Genomic DNA, 22,289 nt, shown 5'->3' on the forward strand with positions numbered 1-22,289 from the left:
AAAAAAATAACAATAAGGAGAGCCTATCTTTTATTCAAAAGATCCGCAAGAAGTTAAAAGAGCAGGACCAGATATCTAGCACTATGAGCATGGCAAAATAGCTGACTTGCTGGGAGGGCAAATTGCTTCCATCTTACAATATTTATTAAGAGTAAACCACGCACGTGCTATTAGACAGCAATATTCTGTAGAAATTATAGTACCAGAAATATATTATCTATACATGAGGACGTTTGAGGCAGCACTTTTTGTGTTGTCAAAAAAAAAAAATTTGAAAACCTGAGTTATCCTAGAAGGATGGTCAAATAAATTATGGTTCATCCATACCAGGGAATGTTATAGTTTTTAAAATTAAATTTTTTTTTCTGCAATCAAAGAGTGTAGGTGTAATAGTACAAAAACTAGAAAATACAAATAAGAAAAATAAGAAACAAATTTATAGTTCCAGACCTGGAGCTATCTTGGAATACGTCATTTCAAGTGTTTTTCATTGTGTGTGTATATGCATGCATATGTATTATGTATGTGTGAATATATATACGCATATATATATATACTTGTTTTTCCAATAAAAGAGCTATCACGTTACACGTTGTAACTTCTTGTTTCTTTCATTCCTTCATGAATATTTTCCACATCAATAAATATTCATCTACAAACATGGCCTTTAAGATCTGCATAGTATTCCTTTTCATGCGTACTCCATAACTTAACCAATCCCGCATTAGGGGGCATGTAAGTGCATTCCAATGTTTTCTTTTCTAAACAGCCTCCCTGTACACTCGCAAAGCTTTGAAGATGATTTCCCATTTGCCTTCCAGAAAGTTCTGGGAGCTTCTGGAGGCACTGGAGCCAGCATAATCAGAATGCTTTCCCATCACGCGAGCCTGCTATCTTCCCAGATAGCAAAACTGTAGTCTTTCGAACTTGTAAGACTTGTCTTATCCTGCCCGTTAGTCATGCAGCCTAACTGGGACTCCGTTCCAGAAATCCCTACACCCTCTCCCTCCTCTTGCTTCACTCCCGCCCCTCCCCACGCGCCCGCCCCCTCCCTCCCCCCTGCGCTTTCCCGCTCGGCGGCCCGGCCTATGGCAAACGCCAAGAATTAATTAGGGGCGGGGATCAAGGAGCGGCTGTCAGGAGGTCGCCATATTTCTGTACGGCCCTGAGGCCGCCCCGGCAGGCAGTCGGTGGGTCGGGAGAGGTGCTGACAGGGCGGGGCCGCCGCTCGGCTCTGCCGGCCTCACCCCTCCCGCCCGGGACAGGTGGCTGGAGCGCGCCCCGCCCCCGCCAGCTGCGGGTGGGAGCGAGGGAGGGCCAGCCCCGGACGGCCGCCGCCAGCTGCGAGGGAGAGTGAGAGAGGGCCAGTCCGGGACGGCCGGGCGAGGAGTCCGGCGGCAGCAAACGAGTATCGTGGCGGCCAAAAAAATGCTCCTGTACCGAGGGGCCCCCGCGGGCCCTGGCGCGCCGGCAAGCGGGCTGGCCCGGCCGGGCGGCGGCCCACAGGCCTTCGGGATCCGCCTGAGCACGGTAGGTCGGGGGCCCGAGGGGGCGGACGCGCGCGCGCGGGCCCCGGGGCTGCGGGGGGCGCGCGGGGAGGGCCCGGCGGGCCGAGGCCTCACGCGGGACGGGACCTTCTCTCGCCCCCAGATGAGCCCCCGCTACCTACAGAGCAACTCCAGCAGCCACACGCGACCCTTCAGTGCCATCGCGGAGCTGCTAGGTGAGTGGCGAGGGCGGGCTTGGCCGCGATCGCCCGAGGCAGTGGTGCCAACGTGGTGCCGCGGACGCGAGAGGAATGCGCGGAGCCGCGCGGGGCGGGCCGGGGCTGGGGTGGGGGTGTCGGGACCGGCCCCGGCTCCGCAGGCGGAGGAGGGGGACGGCTCTCCGGCCAGGGGGACGAGGTCCCGCAGATAAAGCTGAGGAAACAAGGTGTGTCCGAAGAGTTCGGACGCCCGTGTGGTTTTTCTCTCTGGATCGTGATGTTCCGGGCACTTTAGGATAGCCTAGTTAATAATCAAAAGGAGATGAATAAAAATATCGGGCCCTGAGGCAGCTGGGCACCGCAGGGACTGGCGACCGACGGAGGGCGCCAAGCTAGCAGAGGGGCATTGTGGAGGACCCGGAAGGGTCCCGAGGAAAGGTCTGGAAAACGGACTTCTTTAACTTTTGGGACCAGAGAGTCTGGGAATGATGGGACATCTTTTAAGAGATGACACGAGTGCATTTGGCTCCCTGCGACTGCGGAGGGCTGGGTCCGTGGTCCACGAGCGCCCTCACACCGCTGGAATGAATACTGAGCACTTAACCTCTCGCTCCACCGATGTTTGCTTTTAAAGCGTTTTCAGTTGATCCCTTGAAGCCAAGTACACCAGCTTTTGCAGTAGTGTGCTAAATACTGTGTGGAAAGCAAAGAAGAAAGGCATTCCCGGACAAAATGCAGCACACAGAGCACATTGTAAATGTTTCAGACATGGAAAGAAGGGAGAGACGGTTATGGGACGAGGTAGCCCCGAACAAAATCTTGAAAAGTGGCTTGCAAGCTCACCAGATGAGCCCTAGCCCGTACTGAAACAATTGCTGTGGCCATTCAGTGTGAGTTGTCTTGAGCAAGAAGTCAGCAGGCAGCAGGAGGGTCAGGAGAGTTACTGGGAAGGGAGATAGAGAACTTTGATGATTAGTTTCACCATCACAAGAATGCTTACATCGTGTATGACTGTTCTTTTGAAGGTGCAAGAAAAAAAAGTGACTTCGACACACTTTGAATCCTAGAGAAACAAGGACTCCATCTTTAAGGGTTTGCACCATGCTTTGAGTGAAACTTTGCTGGGTGGAACCAGACCTCTGTGTGTGTAACTCTCAGAAAAGAAAAAAGAGAGAAAAATCACAATTTACTTAGGGGGAAGTGGGAGACAGAGGTGTTACTCCTTCACAGCTGCACTGTGCAAAACAATGGATCCCGATGCTGTGCTGTGTACTGAACCTTAGAGGTGACTTGAAGAGTGTGTTCTGTTTGTAATTTTCAATATACTATATTATTTTTGTCCCGAGCATTAAATTAAGGAACCTAAGCCTGGCCCAAGATGTCTATGAGTGCAAGTGTGTATGTGTATTAATTTACATAGACACGCATGCCTGCACACATGCATAGGGAAACACAGATTTTAAAACCAAATCACAGCTATCTGTGGTAATATTAACAGTAGGAAGAAAAGGAGAGCAGAGGGTTAACTGGTAACCCAAAGCTTTAGGTTTTCCCTCAATTTTTTTCTCCTCCCTTTATGCATTAATTTTCTAGTGAATCATTCATTCAGTGAATATTTATGGAGCATTCACTGCGGGCAAGGCCACCATGGTAGGAACAAAAATGAATACAACATAGACTCACTTTTCTAGTAGGGGGGAGAGAAAACTCGTACAGAAGGTTTATGCTTTGTATAACAGCAAAATGGAAAGTGATATATCAGCGAAGATCTACGGATCGAGTGCTGTGGGAGTTCAGAAGAAGGAGGGATGACTTCCAGCTTACCAGGAAGAGGAGAGTTAGGAAAGGCTTTGTAGATAGAGGAGGTGACATTTGAGCTGAGATTTGAAGGATTGGGACATGTGGATATGGGTGTGGGGAGGGGAGGGCATTCCAGGCAAAAGAAACAACTGCATGAACAAAGGCATGAAGAATACTGAGTCGCTGAGTTTCATTAGAGTGTGGAGTTTACAAATAGTTACGACTATAAGTCCTTAGAGTATAAAGCGCCGGCACAAGTACATTTTTAACTTTACCCTTTGAGGTATTATACGGCATTATTATAATGAATATTATTATTGTCATTATTATATCATTATTATTCTCATCCTGCAGATCAAGATCCGGAGGCTCAAAGAATTTAACTGACTTTTCCAAGGTTACATGTCTAGTAAGTGGCAGGTCCAGGACTCAAGCGTGGATCTTTTTACTCCCAAGTACCACGTAGGTCATGAGGTTAGAAAGGCGGCCTGGGACCAGGATGTGACTGGGAGGCCCAGGTATTTGGCCTTTTAGTCTGAAGTTTTCTGAGCAGGGGAAAGTCCTGATCAGAGCTGGGCTTCAGGAGAGTTAATCTTGCAGCAGTGTAAAAGATGGATTGGAAAAGAGAAAGAGCCATGACTTCGAAAGACTAGTTGGGAGGTTAACGTGATAATCCGGATGAGAGGGAATAAATTCTGTAAACTGAGAAAGTGACAGGGAGAATAGAAAAAGCTAGATGTGAGAGAGCTTAGGGATGCATAGGGTAAGAGAAAGTGAGCGATAAAAAATGATTTTCCAATTTCAGACTTGTGGTCATTTGAATGCTGGCTCTGTGTATGTGTTTGGGGGGGAACAGGGGAAGAATAGGCTTGTGTTGGAAGGTGATGACCTTAATTTTAGACAAGAATGCTTTTAGGTACATGCAAGATGTCTGTAGGGCAACAGCTTGGCCCTGGCGGCCTTGCAGGAATCCACACAGGTCGTCCTCCTGGAACACGAGAGGATGGGAGGCTTGTAAAGTGCCACCTTGAAGCTACCTCCCACTTGCCATCCTGTCTGTCCAGGGAGGCTGTCACGGGACAGTTTTCTCATTGCAGTCCAGGTTCTGATGAGCCCTGAGGCTTCATTCAGTTAGAGTGCTTTTTTAGAAGACCAGGGGTCAGGTGGACCAAGTCAAGGGATAAGATAGATTCCCTGGGATCTGGTTTCTCATGTTCTTGCCTAAGTGGGGGTGAGGAGGCAGAGATAGGGTCCTCCCACTCCAGGTAGCGTGGGCCAAGTTAGGAGACAGAAGACTCCTTGGGATCTGGTAGCACATGAGATTGTATGGGCCAGGTTAGGGGGATAAAGACATTCCAGGATCTGGTAGTGCAGCCCAGGCCTATGTGGTGGGGGGGGGGGCGAGGACCAGGGGTTCTCAAGGGTTCTCTCCGCTGTCCTACCTGTCTGTAGGCTGGGCAGGCTGGGATAGCATGTGTTACAAGTTGATACATTTTCGGGAGGTTAAGCAGCAAGAGAGAGGATCAAAACCAGCCACCAGATTGGGGCCTTATTATTTATACGTTCATTTGTTGAGCCAAGGGAAAGGCCACTTCAAACTGAAAATAAGTGTAAAGCTGGGCTTGCTACCACCCGCTGCTGCCTCGCTCCATGCTGCTGGAGCTGACCCTGGCTGCTGGGGCACCCCCTCCCCGCTGGACTCCAGCAACCTCTAGCCAAGGAGGTAAAATGCCTAGCTGCTTCCAGCAGCTACCTTGTAACTCCCAGAGTGCCTGTGTTAAAACTCTCCGGTATGTTTCGGTAAAAAAAAAAAAAAAGCATCTAATAATGTTTGGGCAAAATTTGCAGTAAACAGGAAAGAAAGAAAAGTGATTTTGTGAGCTGATTCATTGACTACGCTGTTACATACACTTAGAATTGGGATGGATATGTGTTATGTGCTTGAGTGGTGAATGTTCATAAAATGTTAGAAAGACTTCCTCCTATGTTCAAAGTTTTCAAAACAGAAATGATGCCCTGGCCATTGACACAGTAAAGGTGTCAGTCTCAGTGGCCCTGGCTTTCTGCCAGCAAGAGTGACTGATAAGTCCTAAAACAATTCAGGGCCTGCTTGTCAAATGGTTTCTTGAAACAGTGTAGGCAGCTTCACAGTGCTGAATCCTTCTGTCAGTTCCAGAAAAAAAAAACTGCCTCTCACACAAAGTAAAACACTATTTCTGATAAAAGCCTCTATTGCATGTCAAACTTACAGTTCCTGCCAAAAGTTGGCCCACTTGATTTACCACATGACACAAGGCGTTGGCCCCACCTCGTCCGTCCTTAAAGATCGACCCTACCAGACCTCTTAATTCCCTTCTGGGGCTCTCGGTGATGGCTTACTACTGTTAAGATTTTTCGGCTCACAGTTGGTGACGATTTTATCAATGGACACGGGCAACACCACTCTGGCCCTTGAAATCAGTCCGTGTCTTGTTTTCATTGCTGGACATTCCACACGTCCAAGTGGTTGTAATTGAAACTGTTGATTATATTTTGAATATGAGTAATATTTCTCTTGCTTGTAAGGGATGTTCCCAGTGGAGAAATGCCATGATTTGAACAGTGGTGGCAGGACAAGTACACAGCCGGGACCCCACCTGGTGCTCTCTCAGCCCAGCCATGTGGTATCAGTAAGGTAGTCTAGGATGCCAGGGGAAGGGAAAGGGGGTGGAAGGGAAGGTCTCTGTCTTGATTAAAGAGCTAGTAGGGACAGGAGTGCTTAGCGAACCCATCAGACACATGGTTCAACCTGCCCTCCCATTCGGGCCAGCAAGTCCTGGTGAGACTGTTGCAGTCTGTGTATCTGTGAGTGACAGTTGTGTGACCTGGGGTCTGGGACACAAAGATGTGGCTCCTAGACATTGCCCACCCCCAACTGTGGGGGGTTGTGGACTTTGCCCGGATGTTAGAATGTGGTTCTGTCTGGTGCCTTCGGAGCCTTAAATGATGAGCCCATTATGAAGACGGGACTCAGGAGGAATCATGGAACTTTACTTACAGTTTTTTCTTTTTCTGCTTTAATTCTACCTTCTCTATTTAATGAGGGTGGGGCAGCTTCACCTTTAAGACTGTGACAGAGTACTTAAGCTGAATCCCTCCCTCTCTCTGAGTGTGCTTGTTAGCATTCACTGGGATGGGGCGGGCAATTAAATGTTTTGGTTTGAACTGCTAACTCTTTCAGGGCCTCTTAGGCTGCAAACAGGGATGGTGATGTAAAAAAAAAAATTAGAAAAATAGAAAATAAAATGTTCACGGGTGCACTGTAATGTGTGCAGTATGTACCGAAATTGCAGATTCAACTCTTCTCCATAGCCACCCTCTATTGTATGTGTTCATGAGCAGCAAAGTGCTAAAAGACGAGAAAGAAGTAATAAGATGAAAATGGAGCCAAATGCTTTGTGTAGAGGAGTTATTTTCCCCACAGACCCTGAAATGTGAAGGGAGAAAGGCAGACTGCAGTTTGTCATTATATGAAATCTAGAAATCAGCTTCATAACCCCATCTGCAGTCGTTATCTGTTGTTCCCAATAACCCAGTAAGCACACTACCATCAAAGCTCCCTGCCCACCTTTGGGGACATCCACTTGAAGGGGATAAAGGCTAGTTTCTGTGTCTTGGGGCACTGAACTAGAGATTTTACTGAAATACGAGAAAAAGGGGTCTAATATCACAGATTTCTACCTTTTGCAGATAATGCTGTAGATCCAGATGTATCCGCCAGGACCGTCTTTATAGATGTTGAGGAGGTCAAGAATAAATCTTGTTTGACCTTTACTGATGATGGATGTGGGATGACACCTCATAAACTACACCGAATGCTCAGGTAAAAATGTCTTCATTCTTTTCCTCTTGTCTTGAGTTCATGAACTCTACTTAGGGCTTCATAATTTTCTTTAATATTTCCCTTTCCCTTTATTCATTCAGCAAATATTTATTGAGCATATATTATGTGCCAGGGCACTGGTGATGCAACAGACACTATTCTTGCCCTCATAGAACTTACAGTTTAGTTGGCAATTCAGACAGCGAAGCAGTAATTATAATAAAAAATGGTAAACATGCTAGAAAAGCATAGGATGCAATGGGGACCAGCAGGGGAACCAAATCTGATCCAGGAAGTCAGACAAAACCTCTTAGAGGAAGTGATATTTAAACCGAGATCTGAGGGTGAGTAGTAGAATTTAACAAGGTAAAGGAGCAGGGGGCAAGGGTTGAGGGTTCAGGCAGAGAATAGCAAGCGTAAAGATCTGCAGGCCTTCGCTGGCCTGAGACCTCCTCCAAATTATATTAGCCTGAACTCACTCTTAGATCCGAAGTATTGCAGTTGGGATGATTTGTGGGTTAGGACCATGAATATGCCTGGGTATAACCAAGCCCCATGAATGATAAATAGAAGGCATTCATACACATAATCTTTGAAAGGTTTCACAATAGAATGGCAAAATTAGGGAATTTTCTAACTGCTGAAGCTGGTGATAGAGATTTCTGTTGCCACTCTCAGTTCATTTAATTACTTTAAAAGGTTTGTAGTTGAGAATGTAAGTTTGTACTTGATTATCTCCACGTATCACTCAGTAAAAGATGAGTGTTTCCTCAACTCCTTCCTTTGCTCTTCTTTTTTGAGCAGGTGAGGTTAATTACTCTCCGTGTGGCTTCCTGAACTAGTGTGTGAAGCATGAGTAACAATGGAAGAGGGGTTCTGTGGAGGAGGGAGAGAGGGCTCTGAACTATAAAAATGGAAAAACGTTCATTTGGTTGTGGTTCTCTTTAAACTTATTCTAATTCTATAACCCTGTTTATAGGGAAATCCCTTTGAACCATCAAAGAAAAGAAATGAAATTTGGGCATTAACCAATTAAATTGCATTGTTTTACCACTCGGCAGTCTGTGTACCTTGTGTCTCAGACCCTCATAATTAGAAGAATGTTCAAGGAAAGCTTCTGGAAGTGGGAGAAAGATGTGGCCAGTATGTTGGTGAAGGTATGGAGTTGGCCCTGTTTTTTAATTTATAGCATTACTTTTAGCTCCTCAAGTTAGTATTTTATATTTAAAAATACAATTTTAGATGGGATGGAACCAAAACATTGATATGTCTAATTATGTATTCATGTTTCCCCTAAAATCACTTTATTTCATGCATGTATTCATTTTTCCCCCGAAAATCACTTACTTCTTTAGTAATTCCTTCCAACCACACTTTATCCCAGTGACATTGGTGTCAGATAGTGGGCCCAGCAATTTTAGTGCCTTCCATTTTGTCTGTGGAACTACATCTATGAAAGTCGGTGCTTGTAGTTACAAGAAGGATGAGAAAGGAGGATGGTTTCAAAATAATCACAACCATTTTTGTTCCAGATTCATTCAACAAATTTTTACTGAGCACCTATGTGGACATCACTGAAGATAAAGTGGTGAACCAGATAGACATCCTTGCTCTCAAGGGGCTGACGGTTTAGTGAGAAGGATAGAAAAGAACTGACTAGTAATACAACTAAATAGGTTATCTCACCTAGTGTTAAGTGCTATGAAGGAAGACTACAGTTTCCATGAGAGTATATAGTGGAAGGATCTAACCTAGTCTAGGGAGTCAAAAAAAAGATCCCCTGAAAAGGTGGCATTTGAATTGAAATATGAAGACTGAGTATCATCTGTTCATAATTTTGTTCCCTCCCCAAGGAACAAAACAGCAAAACAGGCAGAAACTTATTTAGCCATAGCCTTTTTTGGCATTATCATACCAAATACCTTTCCCACTAATTTGAGCTGGGCAATTGTTCTTCATATGAAAAATTAATTTTAGAGAGTTTTTTAATGAGTCCTGGGTTAATGTATAGTATATGTACCAGATTTTATTTGTGGTCATATCTTAAAACAAACTTGAATGAGCTAGAAAGTCCCATTTATTTAAAAGTTCGTTTAATCCAATCCTAACTCCTGGCCATGGATTCCATTTACCACAATTTTGTTATAAATAATTGAACTTCAGAGGTAGCTTTGAAAATTATTAAGTATGTTCATTTTTCTGGATTTGGTTAGGGACATATTACTTTTGTATAATAATAGAGGTAATTATGCAAAATGATTAAACCCACTGAAATTCTGTGTCACCAATAACATTCGTAATAATCCCATCCACATTTTCCAACTCTTCTTGCTACTCTTCCTATTTCCAGGCTAATAGAATAGTTATCTAATTGCAGCAAGTTTCTCCCATAAATACAGAATCCCAATGAAAATCAAATTAAGAAGGAAAAGCCTATCATTAAATTCCTTTAAAGTCCACAGTGAATTCTCTTTAGCTTCTGGGGCTGGTGTGAAGCAGCTAGTCGAGATGTCCAGCTAGCTGCTGTTCTCCGCAAGGTAGAAAACCTCTTCCAAAGGTCAAGGATTAAAAAGAGCCACAGATCCCTGGATTAAAGGTATTTGCCACCTCTGCTCAGTAGTGCATTTCCTAGTAGGTCTGTTCTTCTGAAACAACAGCCAGAGAATAACTGTGCTTAGCAGTGTTCCATTGTTTTATATTCCATATTACATCCCCAGTATATCTAGGAAACAGCACTGCCTGCCGTCGTGTGTCCACGGATTCGCTGAGGTGTGTTTCATTGGTCAGAGTCCCAATTTAAATTGATCTCCTTGGATTCTAGAATCTTGACATTTTAAGGAACTCGGAAGTGAGCTGCTGTCTCCCTGCATTCCACTCAGCTGGTATTCAGCCCCCTGGCACCCCCCCCCCGTGTGTAAACACTGCTGTCACTTACACAAAAGGATAGAACAGGACTTAACTTAGGGAAGCTGCCTGTCTGAGCCAAGAGATCCCTGGAAAATTAGTGAGCTCTACCAAGCTATGTAAAATGCTTCCCTACAATTCTGTTCTTCATTGTGAGGGCTTTTATACTTGGTAGTTATTTGATCGGGGTCTGGCATCCGTTCCATAATTTTCCGTTAAATAGAATACCTAACACAGGAATGTAGATGGAATAAAACAACACGTGGGATGGGTTAAGTGGAACCTAACAACAACAACAACAACAACAAAATCCAGTGCTTCCGGCTCCTCTCTTCTCATTTTCTTATCCTTTTCCATGTCTGGTTCTGGCCCTGAGCGATTACTTAGCTTCTCAACCTAATATAGTCATTGGGTCTCTCCAAACTAAGTAACACTGTGAGGATTTATACTTACAAAGGGAAAAGGGGGTGTTAGATGTCAGAAGAGTCAGGGATGGCTGGGAAATTAAGGGGATTGAATAGAGTCTCCCTATTTTCACCACTTTCCATTACCCACCGAATTGAAGCTTGTGTGGCACTAGAGATGGTTTGAGTCCAAATAACCGTATAGCTTCATTTCGTGTGATAGGTAGGGTTACTATTTATGAGGAGCCCTGAGTTTTAGATACAGCATTCGATCTGAAGTATAGGTAGAAGCGAGCCCAGGACAGTTCTCAGAATGACTTCTAGAGTTCGTTTAAAATTAAGGTTTAAATGCTACTTTATAATTTAAAATATGCTGTACAGACAGTATATAATTTAATCCTCCTAACGACTCCCATCTTTTTTAGGCACTTCTTACACAAGAGGATTAGGAATGCCTGAATTTCACCAGCTTCTATAAGTTTATTTCCCGGATTACTGAGGCCCATAGATGGCAGAAACTCGATCTTTTGGTATTTTCCAAGGAACTGCTGCCCTAGAAATTACCTTTTACTGTGGTTAGGTTTATCTGTAGGATATACAAAGCTGCTAGGAAGTGTCTAGAAGGACATAATGGTTTTATTGTGGGACACTTTGAAATAGAAAATTACAAGCTGGTCCCTCTTTCTTAGGGAGTAGGCACAAGCCACAGCCTTCAGGAAGTAGAAACCAGGCACCTTAGCCCTGTTCCAAAGCGTAAGAGCCAAGGCCACGCCGCTCAGCCATGGCAGATAGAGTGTCTCTTTTATTGATACTGGAGAAGCATCTAATCTGTAATCCTTCCTTAGACTGTAAACCATGAAGGCAAGAATCATGTCTTTTATTATTAACAATTTGCGTCTCCAGCACTTAGTACAACGCACGGCACGTAGTAGGGACTCAGTAAATATTGATTGAATGAATGAGAGCGTACGACATTGTACACTTTGTCTGGAGAGAAGCAGTCCTTAAAATTAGTTTTATTTGTGGTGAGAGAAGACCTATGAGGAAGCCAATCATTGTTTTCTGGATTTTGTATCTTTCATTTTTTTTTGTTCTGTTATTCTGTTGTGTGTTTAAATGGGGAATCTAAGCGAGGGAAAGGACCTGGCTGCAGAGATTGTCGAGGTGACGCAGTGAAAGGTCCCTAATAAAACGAGAGAGACCTCATACTGCAGCTGCCTGCCGATATTCAGCGAGGGACCTACCTATTCTTATCCCTTGGCCACATTCCAGGGAACTGTCCCAGCAGATGGAGCAGAGGTTAAGAATTGGAAGGGTTATCCTCTGGGGGGAAGGTTGAAATTGTTAAGATATATAACCTCTGGCTTTTCAGGTTTCTAGAGGGTGATGTAGATCTCGTACTTCTGACCAGCGCCGCTACACTGTGGGTTCCTTTTGTGACCCGCGCTCGGGCGCACTCTGAGCTAACCACCCTCTTCACCCTGCCCTGACCTCGCTATCAGCAGTCAGAGCCATTGCATCTAGACAAGAAAGGCAGCTGCCCACGGCCTCCTGCAGTTCTCCCTGTTAGTCAGCGAGAAGAGGCCATCTTGACGTTCGCCAAGTGCGACTGTCTGGTGGTGGGGGTGTCTGTGTGCACACAGCAGCCACACGGGAGAATCTGGGCCGTCACGTCATGGTAATTTCCTATGGTTTTCACGTGCCAGAGGTACCGAAAGGAAGAAAGAAGGAGTGACTTTTTATAAGTGTGTTTCGTTCGTATAAGCCATTCTGCCCATCAGCCTGTCTTAGGATGCTTTTTACCTTTCTGGTTTCCTTTTTTTTTTTTTTCTGATTTCTTTTTTCTTGTGTAATTACAGCTTTGGCTTTACAGATAAAGTAATAAAGAAGAGCCAGTGTCCCATCGGGGTCTTTGGTAATGGTTTCAAGTCAGGCTCCATGCGGCTAGGAAAGGATGCTCTTGTCTTCACCAAGAATGGGGGTACTCTCACTGTTGGACTCCTATCACAGACCTATCTGGAATGTGTCCAGGCCCAGGCAGTTATTGTACCAATTGTTCCATTCAACCAGCAAAACAATATCCTTTCTGGAAGTGGCAGATGTTGGTTAAAAATTAGTCTGATCTGACTATTATGATAGAAAGCTCTTGTCTTCAGCTCAAATCCAGCTATCAAAAGTTTTCATATTTAAAGAGGTATTCAAGTGTCTTAAATTTACCTGGAATTTCACTGTATGAAATACTTTTAAAAAATAAATGTACCATAGACAGAAGCTTAGAAATGTTTTTTAGTGTATTGAATCAGCTTATCTGATAGCAGAATGGCGCGTTTCCCTATACCTAAGACAAGCTGTTATTTCTGTTAGAGGACAGATTGTCTTGACCCAAGCAGCACAGTAGTAAAGTTTGAACTCAGCTTCCAAAGAGGCTAAAAATTCAGCCTTTGATCTGTTTCTTAAATAGCCTTTGTTTACACTGTATCTTTGAAGCTGTCGTCTGCAGGGGTAACCGATTTTGGTGTTTTGTCTCTACGACCTTTCTCCCTTTCCCCCCTTTCCTTTCTTCTGTAGCAATAATGCCCATGCTTCCGACGGTATGTGTCTATATTTTGTCTAAACATGCAGCCCAAAAGGCAGATCTTCCTAACTGATAGCGTCCTTTTAAGATATTAATTTTTCTTTGACTGTATTTGGTTTTACAAAAAATGATTATTACTGAGGATTCCTTGCCCAGCCTAGAAGCCATCTTGAACTATTCAGTTTTCAACAGTGAAAATGACCTGCTGTCCCAGTTTGATGCCATCCCAGGCAAAAAAGGCACTCGGGTTCTCATTTGGAACATCCGCAGGTATAGTATCTCAAGGGTGATAGGGTCAAGTAAGCAAAGGTAGTATGATGAAGGACATTTTCAGAAATCTCTTTAGAAAAGCAGAGTGGATCAATTTTGATACATATCTGTGTCTCTTTGCATAGCTTTCCTTAACTCTCTTGGAACCACAGCTCCCCTTTGAGAAAGTGGTTCTTACTGGTAGAATGTGGAGCTTGATAAAGTGGAGACATGTGTATCCTGAGGCTGTTGCCACAAATAATCAAGACAGTTCAACATTATTCTAAGATCTTCAGAATCCATTTTGAATATCTTATATTCATGGACATTGTTTTGAGAGAGGATAATGATAGTTATTTTACATATTTGACAGTGGCAATGAAGTATGAAAAAGACAAATTAGAATAACAAAGCACAACATGATCTTTAAAAATAAGGATCTCTTGTGCTTTCAGAGTAGCTGGATTAGAAGTATGAAAATCTTTGAAGCATGTAAATTTGAACTATAATGAGGCTGGCTTCACATCAGGCGTTGAGAGCTAATAAAACCATCTAGAAATACTCTAGGATATGTCATCATTTGTTTAATCTCGTCGTGTCAAGTGGAATACATTTAACAGTGTCCACAAAAATCTAGAGATCTTTTATATAAAACAGAGGGGATACCGGTATCTTTAGTAGAACAGGGTATCAGATGTATTCATTCTTCTTTTCCTCCTGAGGTGAAGTATTTTGCCTCATTTCTTAGCTGGGTAAAACTATATAAAAACTATGCTGGTTTATACAGAGTACTTTCAGTTAAAAAGAAGAACATAAGGAGTTTTTTTTTTTTTTTAACACATTAGTAATTTAGATCCTCCTGTGTCCTACTGGGAAAAATCTCAAGTAATGTAATTTATATTATAAAGGATCATTTTCCTGTGGTGTTTCCAATGATTTAAACATATTAGTCAGACTTTTTTCTTTGTACATTGTTTTTCAGTTACATGGTATTAGGCGTTATGTGGATAAAAGATTCCACAGTCAAAAAACTGTGGGAAAAGCTGGCTTAAACAAAATTTACCATGTTGCTTTATTGCAGGACTTCTCAGAGGCTTTCATATGCTAATGTCATTTCAATCTGCATTGAAAATGTTTAAGAGAGCAATATAGTATGTGGTATTTCCCAATTAAAAAAAAAAAAGTTTCTCCAGACCCCTTTTCCTTGAATGGTGAATGGTGAGGGGCAGGGAGGACAGGGAACGTCCTCAGAGTATGTGTGAGAGTGGGGTGAGGTAGCAAGTATCTGAAATATGCTGGAAAATTCAGAATATACTATTATAGTGAGGTGGGCTTCATACAGACCATAGTGGCTCTGGTCCAGCCCTGAGAAAGGAGCTACATTTTTCAACACAGCAGCTCTGAGCTTCAAGCAGCCTTGAAGTGTGGGGGAGAGATCACTAGAGCTTGAGGTGGCCCTGAGGGCCAGCAATTGTTTCTCCGTTTTATTCAGTCATACAACCCTTATTACTTATTTCTTATTTAAGAGTATTTGGGGGAACTACGATTCCACAGAGCAAACTTTGGGAACTGTTGTTCTGATGTATATGTTTGCTCGATAGGCCATCATTTGTTTTGAGTTTTTTCCAGGAACAAAGATGGGTCTTGCCTTTTTACCCTGGCAGTTGTTAGTGATCTAGTCCAGGGTCTTGGAATGGATCAAAGCTAAGTAGCCCAAAAGGATTATGAGAAGAAGTAAGATCCTTATGAAAGGAATATGAGTACCATTATAATTAAATGATAATTCCGTAAATGATATTCCAGAGGACTAGCAGATATATGCTGTTTCTAGAGCGACCTTTCTTTTCCCTCGAAGAAATAGGATTAAATCCGGGGAATCTTGGTATTTCATTAGTCCTTATACCATTGCTGAAATCAGAAGTAGGTTTTGATTCATTCCTCTATTTATTCAGTTGGAGAAGATGATGCTGAATGACCTACCAGGCAATACCCAGAAAGTTGTGATCTATTTTAAGATCCTACCGTGAGGGTAGCTGACATCCATTTGATTTATCAGATCAGACATTTCCACCTTCCCTTTTTTTTTTCCCTTTTCTTCTGTACCTGGCATCACCACTTCTATGAAACGTAGTCAATTTGTTTAGACTGGGAATACCTCTAAATATTGTGTGATTTTCAAACCAAGTAATTTATAGTTCCTTTGCACTGATAGGGAAAGAAATAGGTGTCTGAGTTTTGGCTCATCTTGTTTCTTTTCTCTTGGGTTCCTAGTGCATTTTTGTCCTTTGGAGCCAGTATTTGTTAGATTGGTACTTGTCTCTTTTACCCAGAAATAAAGATGGAAAGTCTGAGTTGGACTTTGATACAGATCAGTATGACATCCTGGTATCAGACTTTGGCACAGAAGAAAAAGAGACTGGTGGTGTTACCTGTGAGCTGCCAGAAACAGAGTATTCTTTACGGGTGAGTAAGAGTGGTTTTTCTTCAACAATGAGAGGTAAGATGTCTTGTAACATGGAAATATTGTAGAACAAGATGTCACTTTAGTTAGATAAAGATGACAAACTTCTCGCCCTGTGCTAAGATTCCTTTTCACTGTCTCCACTGTAGCTAATATAGTCAATAGCACTTTAATGCGGTAGTTGACATAACAAGGTATAGAAACTAAGCCAGATCTTTGCCCAGAATAGATCTCAGTCACTAGCAGTGTTTTATGAGGCTGTCGGTAGAATTGACAATGTCCTGTAATAATTTCCCCTTCACTGTTCCATAGGCATTTTGTGGTATTCTGTATATGAAGCCACGAATGAAAATTTTTCTGCGTCAAAAGAAGGTGACTACCCAGATGATTGCCAAGAGCCTGGCCAATGTAGGATATGATTTATATAAACCTACCTTCACAGTATCCTTCCAACTACATGAAGTTGACCTCTTCATTTCAGGATTAGATTTCCAAGCTGGCATAGGAAAACAAAGACCTTTCTTTTTCCAATTGAAAAATGTGTGTTGTAATACAAATCCTATTACGGTATATTCTTTTATTTTAGAGAGAGAGAGAGAGAAAGAGAGAGCAGGGAGGAGGGGCAGAGGGAGAGGGAAAAAGAGAATCTCAAGCAGGTTCCACGTGGAGCCCAACATGGGTCTTGATCTCACCACCCTGAGATCATGACCTGAGCCAAAATCAAGAGTCAGATGCTTAACTGACTAAGCCACCCAGGTGTCCATACAGTATAGTCTCTGAGAAGGTATTTCTTTTCTTTTTTTTTTTGAAGGTATTTCTTAAATGCTGATCGATGTATCAATTTTATCAGAAATCACCTGGAAATTATTAAAATCATACAGCATCCTTAGATTTTGGAGATTCTGGTTCAGTAGATTCTGAAATCTCTATTTTTAGTAGGAAATACTTAATTTATTTTTAAATCATCAGCTAATTCTAATGAGTAGCCAGGTTTGAGAATCTCTGCAATAAGGAATGATCCACGCTGTTTGGTATTTCCTGGAATTTTGTTAGATGTTACATTGATTGAAATAAGCAAATATTGACTAGAACTTGTTAACCTTTTGGGCATATTATGATTTTTGTTGTAACATGTCCAGACTTACAATGATGGAAGTTAGGAGAGTGGAAATTAAAGGCTGATTTTCTAAGGTGAGGTAAATCTTCAACAGGTCTGACAGATTTCCTGGTACTTGTCATAATGGCAGCCACTCAAAGGAATAATTACTGATTTTCACTTCTACCCCGCATTGCACTGGGAATGGATTTCAGATACTTGAGAAAAATCTTAAGATGAACTATGGAAATGGGGTCCATCTCTGTTGATGGCTTTTGGGGCAAAAATAAAGTCTTTGAAAGGGTGGGAACTCCTCTAAGCGGTCATGAAGAATTGCTCTTATAATTTATTTTCTAGTAATTAAGCACAGCTCTTGGCCCAAGAAACATGTTCACACTCGATTTGCTTTATCAAAGGCATTACCTAGTTTGCTTTGTCTTTCTTCCCCAACCAAAAATTAGAAATTATTGTTCCCTTTTTTAAAAGCTGTATAAGTCCTTATTCATAAATCAATTGATTTTCTCCTTTTTTGGGAACACATACCTTCTCTACTACAAAAGCTTTTTTTTTTTTTTTAAGCCCATGTTAACAAATCCAGAGCTAGCATTGTTACATCTGTAGGTAAATTAGTTGTCACATCACTGTATATAGGCTAGGATCTTAGTGTCCTAGGTTTAACAGAGCCGGTTTTAAAGAAGTGCTTTCTAACTACTGTTTCAGGGGATACCACATTTCTGCCTCCAGCTTCTTTCTTTTATGGGTTATCAGAGGGAACTCCTATGCAGTGTTAAAAAACAACATTCTCCTGAGTAAATTTGAAGATCTAATTGGCTTTATTAAGTGATTCGTGATTAGGGCAGCATCGCATCTAGCAATCTAGCAATTAAGAGATGTTCCCAGAAGCTGTACAAAATGGAAGGTATTTATAGGGTGGGGCCAGAATTTGTTAGCAAAAGAAAAGAAGGGATTCTTTTAGGCCAGGTCATCTTCTTTTTGTGGGAGAAGGGAACAGCAGGGTTTTTATCATGTACATAGTGCTGATCAGGAAATTTCAGATTGACTGTTGAAAGGTCATACTGCTGGGATTGGTTGAAATCATAACTAAGGCTTGGTTTGTCGTCTTGCAGGGGCAAATGATTCCAATTTGGACTTTTTTTTTTAAAGATTTATTTATTTGAGAGAGAGGGTGTGCACGCATGCAGGTGGGGGGGGGTGGCAGAGGGAGAGAGAGAATCTCAAGCAGACTCCCTGCTGAGCGGGAAGCCCCATGCGGGCTCAGTCTCATGACCCATGAGATCATGACCTGGGCCGAAATTACAAGTCAGAGGCTTGGGGACTGAGCCACCCAGGTGCCCCATTTTTTTCTTTTTTTTAACAGCAGTACATTTGATATGTATTTCAACCCTCCTTCCCATTAAACTAGTTACCTTCCCCTATTAGAATTTGGGCTAAATGAATTCACTATAGGCATGAGTGAAATGAAACTCCTGATAAAATTTCCCCCCGACGTCACTGAGGGACAAGAGCACTGATGTTGACTTATTTATCCCTCAGTTATTAAAGGCCTCTTTTCTCTTCTTGTCCTTTCTCCTTATACTAATTTGGGGAACCTCCTCCCCCAGTGTACTCCCACCCCATGATTTAGAATTTTAAAAGCGTGCAACAGAAGAATTTGACATATCTCTAAAAATGTTAATTTTATGGTATAGAGTTTTGGTTTGTTTGTTTTGGAGAGTTTGTCCTGTTTTGCTTTTTCATTGGAATAGGGTCTTATCTGAGGTTAGATTGGAACTTCTGGAGCCCAGAACATATTTTCTGAGCCAAACATTACTGTGTTAGGTACCCACTTGTATGATGCCTTTGTATCATACCTGACCCATTTGTTCCATGGATTTGATGCAAGTAGCTTATTACGTAGGGGGGCAATGGAGATCATTTTTTGAATCAGTAACAAATTTTAACTCATTTGGACTTGAAGATGGCTTAGTATTTGCTTTAATGAAAATTTCAGTTTCTCTGTTCTCCCCCGTTTGTCTTTCTCCCTCTCTTACCTTGGTTTTTAAATCAAATAGAACTTGCTAAAAACACATCATGTTCATTTTTTTTAAAGATTTTATTTATTTATTTGAGAGAGAGAGAGAGAGAAACAGCATGAGAGGGGAGAAGGTCAGAGGGAGAAGCAGACTCCCCACTGAGCCGGGAGCCCGATGCGGGACTTGATCCCAGGACTCCGGGATCATGACCTGAGCCGAAGGCAGTTGCCTAACCAACTGAGCCACCCAGGCACCCACATCATGTTCATTTTTTACGTATCATAATTCGCTTTATTTCATCTATCCAAACTTGTTCACTTCTTCCCATGAAATATATTGCAACAGGACTGTTCATTGTCCTTTTAACTTTAGAGGTGATTTTGTGCTTTTGCTTTCATTGTGTTTTGTATGATTAGCAGGACTTACCTTATTGCTTATACAGTTGACTCTTGAACAGTGCAGGGGCGGGGTTTGGGGCACCTACCCCCTGCACAGTCGAAATCTGAGTATAACTTTTGACCCCCCCCCCCAAGAACTTAACTACTAATAGCCTGCTGTTGGTGGGAGGCCTTACTGATAACATAAACAGTTAACATACATTTTGTATGATATTATATACTGCATTCTTAGAATAATATCTAACTTTTTCTTATTTTATTTGGTACTTCCGGGCTGCACAGTTTATTTGTCTGTGAGTCTTTAAAAATTGTCACAAATCTCCAAAAATTTTTCCGATGTATTTATTGAAAAAATCCACGCACAGGTAGATCTGTGCAGTTCAAACCCATGTTGTTCAAGCATCAACTGAACTTGTGTGGATTTGTGTTGTACTAGTTACAACTCTTGTCTTAACCCAGCAGCAAACTGAGCAACTTAGCAAGGGTTAAGAAGTGTTTTGTGATTGTTTATGAATTTTTAAACCACTGATGGCACTTTAGTGTATTTTCCTACACTCTTTTCTCTGCATGTATTTATGTATACATGTTTTTAGATAATGCTTATTGTTATATTGTGAACATTTCCTAATGTTACCAAATATTTTTCAAGGACATAATTTTAAGAGGTACATAATAGACCATGTGAATATACCCACATTTATTTAGTCATTCCCTTATTGTCAGACATTTGAATTATTTGTTTTTCTGTCACTATAACTAATTGATAAATCTCTGTAACTCATTAACCTTTATGGGCTTTCCTGACTGTTTCTCTAGGATAAATTCCTGGAAAGAGAATTGCTTGGTCACAGATTAAGAATATTTTTAAACCTATTGCTACAGATTTTTTAAACGTCCCCTGGAAAGGGCATACCAATTTCTATCCAGTGGTATTTGATGTGTTTTGCTATAACATAGTGCAAAATGTTGTCTGCTAAATCCCTTGGCGTTTGTCTCCTTAATGATTTTCTTCTCAGAATAAGCAGGTGAAAATAACTTTTGGGTTCTCTTGCAAGAATAATAACCAGTTTGGAGTAATGATGTATCATAACAACCGACTCATAAAGTCTTTTGAGAAGGTGGGATGCCAGGTGAAGGTGAGTGGTTAATGTTTCTTCGTCATAGAAGGCTGAAAAGAGGAGGAGGAAGATTTAAAATTTGCAAAGAGTATAGACTCATTAATGGCTTTTACTCCCATCTTATGATGGTTGTTAAATCTGATCCTGGAACTCTGTGTTACCGGTGAGCTGTCTTTTGTTGAAAAGCTCTTTCTACTTCTCATTCTTCACAGTTTTTGAGCATTCCAGGAGCTTTACTCAGTGCATTTTCTAGGTAGCCGTTGAGAAGAGATAGTATTAGAACACCAGCAACTTTGCCATGTGTATCAGTTTATTAGTGTTTAACGTAGCTCTTTCTGTTTCCTTGGGGAGACAATAAGGCATAGTAGAAGAAGCATAAAACCTCGTGGTTGATGACCAGGATTTGAGTTCTGGCTTTTCCGCATAAAAGCTGTGTAACTTTCACGGCATTGTTTAAATTCTATGAGGCTCATTTTCCTTCCCTGTAAGATAGAAACAACAGTAATAATTTTACCTGCTCTGCTTCCTCTACAGCTTTACAAGGTTGAGAGACTTAAATGGGATAAAGTATGTGAAAATACTTGATAAACTGAACTGTACAAATTATTACCATCATCTTTAATGTTTTAATGGCAATTTAAAGTAGTAATATCCGCAAGTGTCCTACTCATTCCTGTTTTACAGATAAGATTGCTAAAGCACAAAGAATGATAAACCTCTTTGTAGTACACAGTAGGACAAAGTTACGTACGATCCAGGACAGCTAGTTTACAACTTGTGTTGCTTTCCCTTGTTATATCCTCTTTATACATACAACTCACATTTGTATGCCAGTCTAATTACACCTGGACTTTTTAAATGCAAAAATCTCTTGTATCAGCTTGCCATTAATAACCACTGCAATTCCACTCCCTCTCGTAATTGTTTGGTAGCCTACATATATAAAAATTACTTATTTTAATAGAGTGTCATGTTCCCACAGCATCCTTAAAATCATTTTTCAGATGAAGTTTGCTTTCCACTCCCTAGAACAGTAGTACATAGCCTTGATTTTTTTTTTTTTTGGCATTGCTATTCTTTGTTCAAAGGAAATCTTATGGCCATCCCATAATATACAATGGATGAAGGTAGAAGAGTGTGTGTGTAAAGTAGAGATGGCAATCGATCCCTGGAAAATCCTAGGGAATCTATGGATCGTAGTTTGAAAATCTCTGCCTTAGAATTGGTCAGAGCTTCCAGTTCAGTTTAATACTTGCAGTGTGTTGAAGTACATTCTGAGTATTTCTCTAGATGTTGCTGGACTTTCCTTGCCTTTGGATGTTATGTAACCTTTCTATTACTGCTTAAAATCGAAAGGAAATGCCTCCAGACAGTCAACAGTAATGTAAGTGTTGAAATTAATATTTTTTTCGAAGCCAACCCATGGAGAAGGTGTGGGAGTAATTGGAGTCATCGAGTGCAATTTCTTAAAACCTGCCTACAACAAACAAGACTTTGAGTACACCAAAGAGTACCGGTGAGTAACTCCCAACCCGACTTGTTTCTGACAGTTTCTTCACATACAATTCTCTTCTATTCTCTGAAACCTCTAAAACCATCTCTAAAAGCCAGCCGGATGAGTTAACTGAGAATTCCTTCAAATCACTCTTCCAAGATTAGAGAGAAAACGATCTGATTTTTCAAT

At 41.8% G+C, this 22,289-nt stretch overlaps 1 protein-coding gene and 1 long non-coding RNA gene across 6 annotated transcripts in view; one reads left to right on the forward strand and one right to left on the reverse strand.

Moving 5' to 3' along the window:
• The first annotated feature begins 1,166 nt into the window (after positions 1-1,166).
• Positions 1,167-22,289, forward strand: part of MORC4 (MORC family CW-type zinc finger 4) — a 51,500-nt gene continuing 30,377 nt past the window's right edge. For 2 of the 5 annotated variants that reach the window (XM_025853727.2, XM_025853728.2), the window contains exons 1-9: positions 1,167-1,530; positions 1,651-1,723; positions 7,235-7,367; positions 12,535-12,752; positions 13,373-13,520; positions 15,830-15,962; positions 16,273-16,401; positions 20,504-20,623; positions 22,021-22,121. In XM_025853727.2, coding sequence (XP_025709512.1) covers positions 1,429-1,530; positions 1,651-1,723; positions 7,235-7,367; positions 12,535-12,752; positions 13,373-13,520; positions 15,830-15,962; positions 16,273-16,401; positions 20,504-20,623; positions 22,021-22,121 — 1,157 coding nt within the window. In that variant the 5' untranslated portion in view covers positions 1,167-1,428. Of the gene's footprint in view, positions 1,531-1,650; positions 1,724-7,234; positions 7,368-9,559; positions 9,964-12,534; positions 12,753-13,372; positions 13,521-15,829; positions 15,963-16,272; positions 16,402-20,503; positions 20,624-22,020; positions 22,122-22,289 lie in introns of those variants that run through there. The other 3 variants (XM_073885717.1, XM_025853729.2, XM_073885718.1) reach the window with 3 other exon arrangements.
• LOC141371285 (uncharacterized) overlaps positions 20,633-22,289 on the reverse strand; it is a 39,922-nt gene continuing 38,265 nt past the window's right edge. Inside the window, exon 3 of the long non-coding RNA XR_012376113.1 lies at positions 20,633-21,087. This is a non-coding gene — a long non-coding RNA (uncharacterized lncRNA). The remainder of the gene's footprint in view (positions 21,088-22,289) is intronic.

The sequence above is a fragment of the Callorhinus ursinus genome, unplaced genomic scaffold, assembly GCF_003265705.2.
Source record: "Callorhinus ursinus isolate GAN/ISIS: 27379988/994484 unplaced genomic scaffold, GSC_fseal_2.0 scaffold65, whole genome shotgun sequence".
Classification (NCBI taxonomy): domain Eukaryota; kingdom Metazoa; phylum Chordata; class Mammalia; order Carnivora; family Otariidae; genus Callorhinus; species Callorhinus ursinus.